Here is a 12,335-nt window from a genome sequence, read left to right as displayed (position 1 = left end):
AGGGCTGTTCAGCAGGGACATGGAAGAGCTGAGATGGCTGTGTGTGATTCAGCCCCTAGCAGCAGCCTCAGGCCAGGCCAACCAAGCTTCCTAGCAGCTGCCTCCTTCCCCACATGTACCTAAGTTGACTGTCCACTGACCAGAGGTGCAAACGGCCCCTCTCTAGACTAAGCCCCAAGAGACAAAGCCTGTTGAAGATGACATCTGCCACCTGCTTTGTCTACAAGGACACTGTGGGCCAAAAAGTCCAGCCCCAAGCATAGGCCCTCAGCACTTGCCAGCCTATTGTACTGCTGTGCATGGGGAAACTAAGGCACAGAGAAAGGAAGAAAGGGGCCCAGGCCACACAGCAAGGAGTTTAGGAGACAGGACTAGGACAAGTCTGGTTCTGGGACCAACATTAGTTTTTAAGGGTCAGCTGCAGAGTCCCCAGGCTTCTCCCCTGCCAGTGTTTGGCCTCCCACTCTGGCTGCACTGACACCTGGCTGCACTGGAATGTGTGTGCCTCTGCTCCAGCAACCACATCAGGGTGGGAGCTCCTCAGGTCCTCCTCGGCCCAGAAATGGGTGGAGCAAATGCAAAGCTCAGGGAGGGTGGAGATGGACTGTTCTCCATGGGGAATCTCCCCAGCAGCCATGCCCTGGTTCAGCCTGGGCCACCCTCCCTCCATGGGCCCTCTCAGCTAATATTCTCTCTTCCCTTTTACTGCCCAACTTTGGTAAGAACCACGGCACTCACTCTTGGACTGACCTCATCCTCCTTCTACCTCCCGTTCTGCTCCACCCAGGAGCACCAGGATACCAGCCTCTCCTGGTTTCCCTTACACCTCACATGTGGAATGTTTCCCACCCCTCTGGAAGCCTCTCCCTCCTCTGGTTCCCTCCTTGGGGGATGGGAGTCCCATTCTGGAGCCTTTGCTCTGCTCCCTCTCCAGCTCCCCAACCCAGCCTCTCTCCTGAGCCTTGGACACTACACTTAACTCCCTTTTGGATGTTTCCTCCAGGGGTGTCCTCTTGCCCCTCAGCCCCGAAGTCCAACCAGGGACCCATTCACTTCTCTTCCCCTACTCTTTCAGTCATTCAACAAACACATAATGAGCACCTGTGAGAGCCTGGCCCTAGGCAGGGTGCAGGGGAGCGAAGAAGGGCTAAGTGGTAGCCCCTCCACTCAGACCTGCTCTGCTTTGAGCTCAGACAAATTCTACCTCCCTCCTCCTCCCCACACCTCCCTCACCTCCCCTGTGCTCAGCCCTTCAGCCTGTGTAGGCACAAAGAACAGAACTCTGTTACCCCAAAGATCTGAGTTGACCTCTTCTTACTCCCAGCCTCCCGAAGAGCTTGGGGAAATGACACCTGTGCTTGGTCTAAATGTCCCAATTTGTAAAATGAGTCTAACACTCCCTTGTGAGGATTAAAAGAAATGAAGCCAGTATTCAAAGCCCACAGTGTTAAAAAAAAATAGTGAGGTCCCCATCTCTCCCTCAGACCTCCCAAAACTCCTCAACTACTAGGGAACCCATGACCTTTCCTCTACCCTCTGATTTCCAGGGTCACCAGATCTTGCATGGTGACCAGTTCATCTTCCCCTCTTTCCTGATGCTTTAATCCTGACACCTCCATCCAGCCATACCCTTCTGCTCCCTCTCTCATCCTTCACATTCCCTTCCCTCCAGCCCCTTAGTGGTAACCTCGCATCAGAAGCCGGACCTCGCCTCTCCTTGGCCATCCCCACCGTATGATCCAAAATCCTTAGCGCAGCCTTCAAGGCTTCGATCCCCTTAAACAGGGTGAGGGCCGGCCACGCCGATCACTTACCTCGTGATTCGCTTCAAATCCCAACAGGTACCATCTGCACCCAAACCGCCCGACGGCGCCTATCTCCCACGGTCCCCAAGACCCTGCCCCCGCAGTCCCTGGCCTGGGGAAGGTGGACACTAACTGCAAGTTCCCTCTGGGGGACAGCTGGAGCTCCGACAGGAGGCGTCGGGAAGTGCGCACCCAAGTCTGTGACCCCAACGGGACTGCAATCTTCAGTGTGCATGGGTCGGAGGTGCCTAGACTCCGCCGGGAAGCGCGTAAGCAAGAGAAGGATCCAGGCTGAGGATGCAGCACAACGGGGCCCAGCTCCAAGGGAGCTGAGCCATAGACGGTGGAGCGAAGTCTTGGACCCGGAGAGCGATCTCTATGCCCGGCGCCCCGTCCCCGCCCTTTCCTTAAACCGGCGGGCCCCAGCCCGAATCGGATCGTCGAGCTCTGTGCAGGTTCTGGGGCCTGTATCCCTGGCTCCCGACCCTGTCTCCCCTCTTGCCCAAGGGTCCTGGTGGCCCTGTCTCCCGCCTGTCTCCCGTCGGTGCGGTTCCACCGTACGCCCAGGGAAAGCGTCCCCCCTCGAGGCTGGCTGAGCAATGAGGCGGGCGGAAGGCTCACCACGCTTGCTGTCGAGCAGTCCAAGGAAGAGCCACAGGCGCAGGCATAGCGCGGCACCCCGCTGCATCTCCGGCCGCTGTGGCACTGGTCAGATGCGCGAGCGCGGCTCGGGGCTGTGATTGTGGGCTCGCGGCGCGGCGCGGGCGGGGCCGGGGCGGGGCTGCGGCCAGAGCCGGGGCGGGGCCGGGGGGCGGGACTCCAGAGGCGGGGCCAGGGGTCTTGGGCTGCAGTCGTACCTCAGTCCCGCCCCCAACCAATGGAGTGTCCGGCCTAGTTCTGAGGGTGCTGGCAGTGCACCGCGGAGGGAAGGCTGGCTCTTGGCGGCCCCACTTCCGAGTCAATGGCAGTCCTTTAGGCCCGCCCCAGGGCCTCTCCGAGCAGGCAGAGGATGCAGGTAATGTACCAGTTCTTTACTGTGCGTTAAAATGGTTGCACAAAAATGTGGCAGCACGTATTTTTCTGTAATTTTCTTTAGTCAATAAATACTATGTTTAAAGTAAGAAAAAAGAGCAATAAATATAATTTAAAGTAGGAATATGTCAAATCTTTGAGAACATTCCACAAACTTTATACCTTACTGTGTCCGTAGTGTAGATAGAGGCTGTATCCTTGGTCAGGCACCCAGTGAACCAACCTCCATCCTGCAGGCATGGGCTCCTCCTTAGATCTCCAAATAGTTTTGCTCAAAGCTCATTCATAAGTCCTTTTATCAGGTGACACTTTGCTCTCTGACTTGGCAACCTCACAGACGTCCTTTCTCTTTTCAGTTCTGTCTCTAGAATTTTCCTATTTAAAAACAAATCCCATGATGATGGCTATCTCCCTCTTCTGCTTTTCTTGTACTTCACACTTTTATTATCCCCCACCTCCAGGCCCCCACAAAACTCCCTTCATCCTTGCCCAAAACCATTGTTGATAATAACTGTTACCAAATCTCAAGTGCAAGTAAGAATGGAATATATTCAGTAATAATCACAAGTAGGTGGTGATAGTTTAGATGATTTAATAAATAATGTTGGGGAAAGTTAGCAACCAAATAAATGAAATTAAATATTTTCATCAACCTTTTTTTTTTTTTTTTTTGTCTTTTTAGGGCTGCACCCATGGCATATGAAGGTTCCCAGGCTAGGGGTCAAATCAGAGCTGCAGCTGCCAGCCACAGCCACAGCCACAGCCATGCCAGATCCGAGCCACATCTGTGACCTACACCACAGCTCACGGCAATGCCAGATCCTTAACCCAATGAGTGAGGCAAGGGGTCGAACCTGTATCCTCATGGATGCTAGTCAGATTTGTTTCCTCTGAGCCACAACGGGAACTCCTCCTCAACCATTTATTTATTTTCTTTCAATTTTTTGTTCAGTTTTAACATATGGAAAGTATATATCCATATATTATAAATGCAAAATTTAAAGCAAACGCTATGTTTCAACCCTATATACCTTCAGATCAAGGTATATAGACAGACCCTAGCTTTTCAGAAGCCTTCCCTTTCCTATCACTACCCTCTACCTAGCCCTCAAATTCTGGCTCTTCATTTCCCTGCCTTTATCATCTATTGTCCAAAGGTGTTCTGCTTGTTTTTTTTAATTGTATTTAAATGGACTCATTGCACATGTATTCTTTTGCTCAGCATCTTTTGTGAGATTCATGTGTACTGCTATGAAGACCTATTTACTTCATTCATTTTCATGGCTGCATAGTTTTCTGTGTGATACAACATAGTTCATTTGTCCATCTATTGTTGATGGAAATTTGAGTTGTTATCAGCTTCCAACTTTTGCTGCTGCAAACATGCTCTTGTATGTTTTTTGGTGTATATATATATATATATATATATATGCCTTATTCTCCAGTAGAATAAGACATATATATACTTACACTTCTAAGTCATAGTATATGTATCTTCAACTTTGTAGACAGTACCAACTATTTTTTCTTTATCTGTACCATTTTGCATCCCACAGCAGTGTAACTAGTTCCCTGTGCTCCACATCTTCACAGACATGTATTGCCAATTTTAATTTTTTTTTTTTTTTTTTTTGTCTTTTGTTGTTGTTGTTGTTGCTATTTCTTGGGCCGCTCCCGCGGCATATGGAGGTTCCCAGGCTAGGGGTTGAATCGGAGCTGTAGCCACCAGCCTACGCCAGAGCCACAGCAACGCGGGATCCGAGCCGCGTCTGCAACCTACACCACAGCTCACGGCAACGCCGGATTGTTAACCCACTGAGCAAGGGCAGGGACCGAACCCGCAACCTCATGGTTCCTAGTCGGATTCGTTAACCACTGCGCCATGACGGGAACTCCCCAATTTTAATTTTTAAATTTAGCCATTTTGGTTGGTTTAGTGGCATCTCATTATGTTTTTCATTAGCTTTTCCCTAATTAATGTTGAGATTGAGCATATTTTCATTTTTTTCTATGTAAAAAAAAATCGGGGGGGGGGCACAACTGTGGCATGCATTCCCAGGCCAGAGATCAAACCCATATCACAGCTGCAACTCTCATCACAGCTGTGGCAACAATGGATCTATAACCCGCTAAGCCACTAGGGAACTTACATTGAGCGTGTTTTTATGATTGTCCATTTGGATTTCAAGTCTTTTTTGCTCCTTGATACTGCCTATTATCTTTCTCTTCTTGATTTGTAGGAGTTCTTTATATATTCTGGATATGAATCCTTCACCAGTTCTGGCTATTATTGCTGTGTATCTCTTTGTCTTCTGACTTTAGGGTTTATGGTATATATCTGTTAAGTCATAGCAATTTTCCTTCAAGTAATAATATACCCATTCATGTTTAATATAAAAACCTTACAATAGTTTACCACCATTCTTCCTTCTCAGCCTTTATGCTGTTGCTGTCAATTAATTTCAATTTGTGCACATCATAAACCCTATGGTATACTGTCATTACTTTTGTATAAGCAGTCATTTATCTTTTAAAGCCATTAAAAGAAAAATATTATATATTTATCATTTCTGGTCTCATATCTTCATCAGAATCAATTAATTTCCTTTTGCCTAGAGGACTTCTTTTAACATTTCTTTTAGTGTGGGTCTTCTAGTGATTAAGTTTTTCAGCTTTGGTGTGTCTGAAAAGTATTTCTATTAACAACTAGGTACTATCCCAATTTACTAAGACTGTCTTCATTATTTTTTCACCTTTTTATTAAATTTTTTTTTTTTTTTTTAGGGACACACCTGCAGCATTTGGAGGTTCCCAGGCTAGGGGTCTAATCGGAGCTACAGCTGCTGGCCTACACCACAGCCACAGCAATGCCAGATCCTTAACTAATTGAGCGAGGCCAGGGATCGAACCCACAACCTCATGTTTCCTGGTTGGATTTGTTTCCGCTGCGCCATGACAGGAACTCCCTAAAAAAATAATTTTAAAAATATCTTGTGGTCAAATACACAACAGAAAATTTAGAATCTTAACCATTTTTAAGTGTACGGTTTAGTGGCATTAATTCATATTGTTGTGTAACCATCACCACCTTCCATCTCCAGAACTCATTTCATCTTGTAAAACTGAAAGTTGACATCCATTAAACAACAACTTCCCATTCCCTCCACCCTCAGCCCCTGGCCTACCATTCTGTTTTCTGTCCTCATGAATTTGACTGTTGGAGGTACCTCATATAAGTGGAATCATACAGTATTTGTCCTTTTGGAATTGCCTTATTTCACTCAGCATAATGTCCTCAATGATCATCTGTGTGCCATAGTTTCCTTACTTTTCAAGGCTTACTATTCCATTGTGTGTATATAAATATTATATGCTATGTATATATAGCACATTTTGTATATCCTTTCATCTATCAATGTATATACCTGGTTATTGTGAATGACACTGCTATGAACATGAGTGTACATGTATATATCTCTTTTAGTTCTTTATTTCAATCCCTAAAGGAATTGCTGGATCATAGGATAATTCTATTTTAAAATTTTAAAGGAACTTCCATACTGTTTCCACAGCAGCTATACCATTTTACATTCCTACTAACAGTGTACAAGGGTTCCAATTTCTCCACATCCTTGCCAACCCTTATTTCTTTTTTTCCTTGTCGTAGCCATCCTCATTACTGTGAGATAGTATCTTCTTGTGGTTTTGGCTTTCATTTCCCTAATGGTTTGTGATGTTGAGCATGTTTTCTAGTACTTATTGGCCATGTGTTCATCTTTGGAGGAATATCTGTTCAAGTCCTTTGCCCATTTAAAAACTGAATTTTTTCCCTTAAGTTTTTTTCCTAGTGTGTTTCATTTGGATTGTTACTATTGCTGTTTTTCAAATTCTCTGGTTTTTTCTTCTGCCAATCTTCTATTTAACCCTTCCAGTGAATTTTTTATTTCAGATAAAATGTTTAGCTCCAGGATTCCATCTGATCTTTTAAAATATTTTCTGTTTCTATGCTCATTATGTTCATTTATTTTCTCTTAGAGTTCTTCAATGTATTTATAACTTTTAAAGTCACTGTCTGCTGATTCCATCATCTCTCTCATTTATGGGTTTGTTTCTGCTGACTGGTTTTTCTCTTGATTTTGTGTCATATTTTCCTGCTTCTTTGCATGTTTAGCCATTTTTATTGGATGTCATTTTAATATATTTTTTTTTGTCTTTTTGCTGTTTCTTGGGCCGCTCCCGCGGCACATGGAGGTTCCCAGGCTAGGGGTCCAATCGGAGCCGTAACCACTGGCCTACACCAGAGCCACAGCAACGCGGGATCCGAGCTGCGTCTGCAACCTACACCACAGCTCACGGCAACGCCAGATTGTTAACCCACTGAGCAAGGGCAGGGACCGAACCCGCAACCTCATGGTTCCTAGTCAGATTCGTTAACCACTGCGCCACGACGGGAACTCCTCATTTTAATATTTTAATTATGAATGTCTGGGTTTTTTATGTTCCTTCAAATGGTATGAGTATTTGTTCTGGTAGACAGTCAAGTTACTTGTAGATCAGCTTGTTTCTTTTAATTTTTTTTTTTTTTTTTTTTTTTTTTTTTTTTGCTTTTTAGGGCTGCACCCACTGCATATGGAGGTTCCCAGGCTAGGGGTCTAATCAGAGCTACAGCTGCCAGCCTATGCCACAGCCATAGCAATGACAGATCTGAACCACGTCTGCAACCTACACCACAGCTCATGGCAACACTGGATCCTTAACCCACTGAGCGAGACCAGGGATCCAACCTGCAACCTCATAGTTCCTAGTTGGGTTCATTTCCACTGTGCCATGATGGGAACTCCTTAACACTTATTTTTAAGCTTTGTTGTGGAGATGTGGTGCCCTTTTCATAAGGCTTTAATATTCTAAGCTATGTTACCTCAACTCAGTAGGTCTACCATGCTTTATTTGGGTTTCTTCTCATATCATGATCTAGAAAGTTGAAAAATTTATATGACTCATCCAGCCAGAAAGTTGATATATTTGTAGAACTCATCTGGTTATTCAAAATCTGGAAAGCATTGTTTGGTATATTTTGTCCAGTTTTCCAGTTGTTACTGGTAGGATGGAAAATTTGCCATGATGAAAGGGGAAGTCTTCTCATTTTTGTTAAATTTGCATTTATGTGTATATTAGTTATTCAGATATGTTCTGTTCTGAAGTGTCCAGTTCTTTTGTCTGTTTTTTATGTGATGGCTTTTTGCTGTTATCTATATAACTTCCTTCTATATTTTTGAGTACAAATCCTTTGATGGGCATTTACATCACAAAAATTCAGTGACTTGGAGTTACCATGGCACAGTCAGTTAAGAATCTAACTTCAGTGGCTCGGGTCACTGCAGAGGTGTGGGTTCTATCCCCAGCCGAACACAGTGGGTTAAAGCATCCAGTGTTGCTGCAGCTGCAATGTAGGTCACAGCTACAGCTCAAATTCAGTCCCTGGCCTGGGAACTTCCATATGCTGCAAATGCAGCCATAAAATTAAAACAAACAAACAAAAAACTTCAGTGACTTGCCCTTGTATTATTTTAGCACTATCTCTGATAAATGGAAGTTATTACTTTTAATGTAATACATTTTATAATTTTTTCCTTTTGTGCACTTTTTGTGTGTTCTATCATAAATTTTTTCTGCTTATTCCAAAGTCATAAATATATTTTCCTCCACTTTTTTCTCAATGTGTTGATTTTCCTATTCACATTTAGATTGATACATCATCTAGATGTAGGATTGGTATCAATATCTTTCTGTATAGCTATTTAATTGATTTAGTATAATTTATGGAAATAACCAGCCTTTTCTCACTGCAGCACAGAGGCACATTTGTCATAAACCATATCACCTTATATGAATGGACTGTTATGCTTCACTTGTCTACTTGCCAATCTTGTCCCATTACCACACATTTGTAATTACTTTGGCTTTATAATCACTTAATATGTAGTAGTGTTAGTCCTTGAAATTCATGCTTCTTTTTCCAGAGTATCTTACTTTTTATTTTATTTTTTGCATTTCCATATTAATGATAGAATCTGCTTGTTAATTTTCAGAAATGAAAAATATACTAGAACTTTGCAATTACATTGATGGACTTAGAGGGATTATTGTCTTAACATTTTTCACTTACGAATAGGCTATATTCATCCATTTATCTAGTTTTCTTTTATTTCTATCTATAATATTTTGTGGTTTTGATTTACTTTGTTGTAATTCGTATCATAGCATTTTCTAATTCCCAGTGTCATTTCTTCTTTGAACCATGTCATTTAGAAATATGTTGTTTACTTTACAAATACCTGGGGATTTTTGATTTTTAGTTTAATTTTCTGTGACAAGAGAATGTATTCTCAGTGATTTCGAGCCTATGAAATTTTTTGAAACTTGCTTTTAGGCTCAGCATGTGCACATTTATTATCTTGGTAAATGTGCCAGCCTTGAAAAGGTTGTTTGGCACTATATATGGCACCTAAATCAAGTTGTTTAATCATGCTGTCCAAATCTTCTATATCCATAAATTTCTGTTTATTTGTTTTATTATTCTGTCAGTTACCAAAAAGAGATATGTTAAAATTCTAATTGTAATTAGGGCTTTTCAGTTTTCCTTTAGGTTTGTTAATTTTTGCTTTATGTAATTTTAATATATATTGTTATATGTTTAAGTATTTTCTTTCTATGAGTTAATGAAATGGGTTTTTCTTTGCTTTCTCATGGATCAATCAGGTATTTTGTATTGTTACAATTTTTTCTCTTTTATTAATGTGATAGATTACAAAGGTGGCCACCATCCTTTATTTCTCTCTGTATGCATGCCCTTTACAATGTGACTTGGTAGCTCCTATCATTAATTTTATGTATTTTGAAATAATATTATTAGGGATATGCAAATTTAAGATTTTCACATCTTCTTATTGAACAGACCCCTTGAGCTGTATGTATATTTGTAATTTTTAGCCCTTATAATACATGTTAACTTAAAGTATACTTTGAAATTTTTATAGCCATATCAGCTTTCTATTTGTTATTATTTGTGTAGTTTATCTTTTACTATCCTTTTATTTCCAACCCACAATCAATTCTGCTTTAATGGAACATGTGAGATCCTAAATGTCATCATGCCACATAAAAATCTCACAATAAAAACCAGAGTGTATGGGGGAACAGAATCAGGGGCATAACCCTCAAAAAGTTAATCAGGGACACATAAAAAAGATAGGAACCTAGTAACAATGTTAGTACAGATTTACCGTCATGGCAAAATCAAAAGCTCTATGGACACTGGCAAAAACTGTTTAAAAACAAACATTTAAAGTCTCTAGGAACGGTCTGAAGCATTCAGGAAAGAAAGAAACATTTATTTAATAAAACCTGCTAAAACTTGGGAGAAGTGAAAGTGAGAACAGTGAGAGTCTGTGGCAACTGAACCACGACTTGCTTCCTCCCTCCCTTCCCCCAGGTCAGGGTACTGGAAACTCCACTCCAGATAGGTGCAATCAAGAACACAGGGATCCTCTCCCTCAGTCCCCAACTGGAGGTTCAGGAGGAGCACAGCATCAGCATTTCTCATCCTTCCCTTGGCTAACCATTGCGGAGGTTAATTTCCTGGTGAACACAGTCAAGAGTTGGGGGCTCCCATATTCTGTCCAGTCTTCACTTGTGGAAGAAAGGCTCTACCTTGAATGGTCCCCTGAGAATACAGTGACTTGATTGCTCTCACCCCAGCTAGCATGTAAAGTGGAGGTTCCATTCCAGGAAAGGCAAACCCAAAAGACCAGAGCCTGCAGCTCCTCTCTTCTTCTGTGGTGCACTCAGTTCTTTTTCTCAGAAGCATGCCACTGTCCCAACTCCCAGCTCCAGAGCTGTGGCTCAAAGTTTTTGCCAGAGGGAGAAGCAGGCATAAAACAGAATGCTTTGAAGCCCTTTCAGAAAGAACTGAGCTTATTTGCAACAGAAAATAAGGCTGATCAAGCCTAAGGGTGTGCTAAGAAATAATGGAGGTTGTGGTGAAAAACAATGAAAAGGGACACTGCCAGACTTATTAGAAATATAAGCTAAACCGGGGAGTTCCCGTTGTGGCACAGGGGAAACAAATCCGACTAAAAACCATGAGGTTGCGAGTTCAATCCCTGGCCTCAGTGGGTTAAGGATCCAGCGTTGCCATGAGCTGTGGTGTATGTAGGTCGCAGACGTGGCTCAGATGTGGCATTGCTGTGGCTGTGGAGCAGGCCGTAAGCTACAGCTCCGATTAGACCCCTAACCTGGGAACCTCCATATGCTGCAGGTGTGGCCCTTAAAAAGATGAAAAAAAGAAAAAGAAAGAAAAGAAAGAAAGGTAAGCTAAACCATAGGGTGCTTAGTTTACCAGAGAGAACCAGGAAATGAGACAGCTAAGAAGAGCCCTCCTTAAGCTCTTTGCTGTCAGAACAAGTCTGAAACACTGACTTCAAAATCTATTGCTGTAAAGGAACCCTGTAAATTTAATTTGATCAGTCTCTGCAACAATTTAAACCCCAGGACATTTTTAAAAACAATAGAGCAATCAGTCAGCAATTAGTGAAGCTTAACATCTGGGTGTGCGCAGGGAAAGAGACAGAGGCCAAAATCACTATCTTCCCAGGGTGACTGTGCAGATGCTAAAGCCTTCACCCTCCAGGGAACAATATCAGAGGCTTCACACTGAGGGGGAGAAATTGACTTTGCTAAAATAATCCAGTGAGTCACTAAACAAATAAACAACAAATAATGACAACAAGTCCTGGGATGGGGGAGGACAGAGATCAGTACTCAAAGTTGCTACAATATGCTACATAAAATTCCTGGTTTCCAACAAAAAATATTGCAAGACATGGAAAAAATTAGGCAAAACTGATGCTTACATGGAGAAAAAAATCAGGCAAAAAAACTGCCTGGAGAAAGAATATTATGTCTGATTTAATAGACACTGCCTTCAAAGTAGCCGTTTTAAGTATCTTCAAAGAACTAGGAGAAATCATGCTTAAAATAGGTATGATGAAAATGTCTCATCAAATAGAAAATATCAATAAGAGGTAGAAATGATTAAAAGGAATCAAATGGAAATTCTAGAGCAGAAGAGAACTGAACCAAAATGAAATGGAAAATTCACTATAGTAGGCTCAACAGTAGAAGTGAACTAGAAGAAGAAAGAATTAGTGAATTTTGAGATAGATCAATAGAAATTATATCATCTAGAGTAGAGAAAAAAGAATGAAGAAAAATTAACCGAACCTCATAGAAATATGGGACAACATAAGTGCATCAATATATGTGTAATGAGAGTTCCAGACGGATTTGAGATAGTGAAGGCATAAAAAATATTTGAAGAAGCGATGGCTAAAAATTTCCCAGATTTGAAGAAAAACCACACATTTAAGAAGCTTAATGATTTATTAGTAGGATAGACACAAAAAGATTCAAAAGCAGACACATCATAGTAAAAATTCT

General features: G+C 42.3%; 2 protein-coding genes across 2 annotated transcripts in view; one reads left to right on the top strand and one right to left on the bottom strand.

The window, feature by feature from the left end:
* The window catches only part of FLT4 (fms related tyrosine kinase 4), a 39,130-nt gene extending 36,565 nt beyond the window's left edge, over positions 1-2,565 (bottom strand). Inside the window, exon 1 of the mRNA XM_021084312.1 lies at positions 2,427-2,565. Coding sequence (XP_020939971.1) covers positions 2,427-2,493 — 67 coding nt within the window. The 5' untranslated portion in view covers positions 2,494-2,565. The remainder of the gene's footprint in view (positions 1-2,426) is intronic.
* The window catches only part of LOC102162368 (nuclear envelope pore membrane protein POM 121-like), a 56,370-nt gene continuing 46,662 nt past the window's right edge, over positions 2,628-12,335 (top strand). Inside the window, exon 1 of the transcript XR_002341719.1 lies at positions 2,628-2,820. The gene's annotated coding sequence lies outside the window, so the exon portion shown is untranslated. The remainder of the gene's footprint in view (positions 2,821-12,335) is intronic.

This window comes from Sus scrofa, chromosome 2 (genome assembly GCF_000003025.6).
Source record: "Sus scrofa isolate TJ Tabasco breed Duroc chromosome 2, Sscrofa11.1, whole genome shotgun sequence".
Classification (NCBI taxonomy): domain Eukaryota; kingdom Metazoa; phylum Chordata; class Mammalia; order Artiodactyla; family Suidae; genus Sus; species Sus scrofa.
This window is presented reverse-complemented; position numbering and strand designations above follow the sequence as displayed.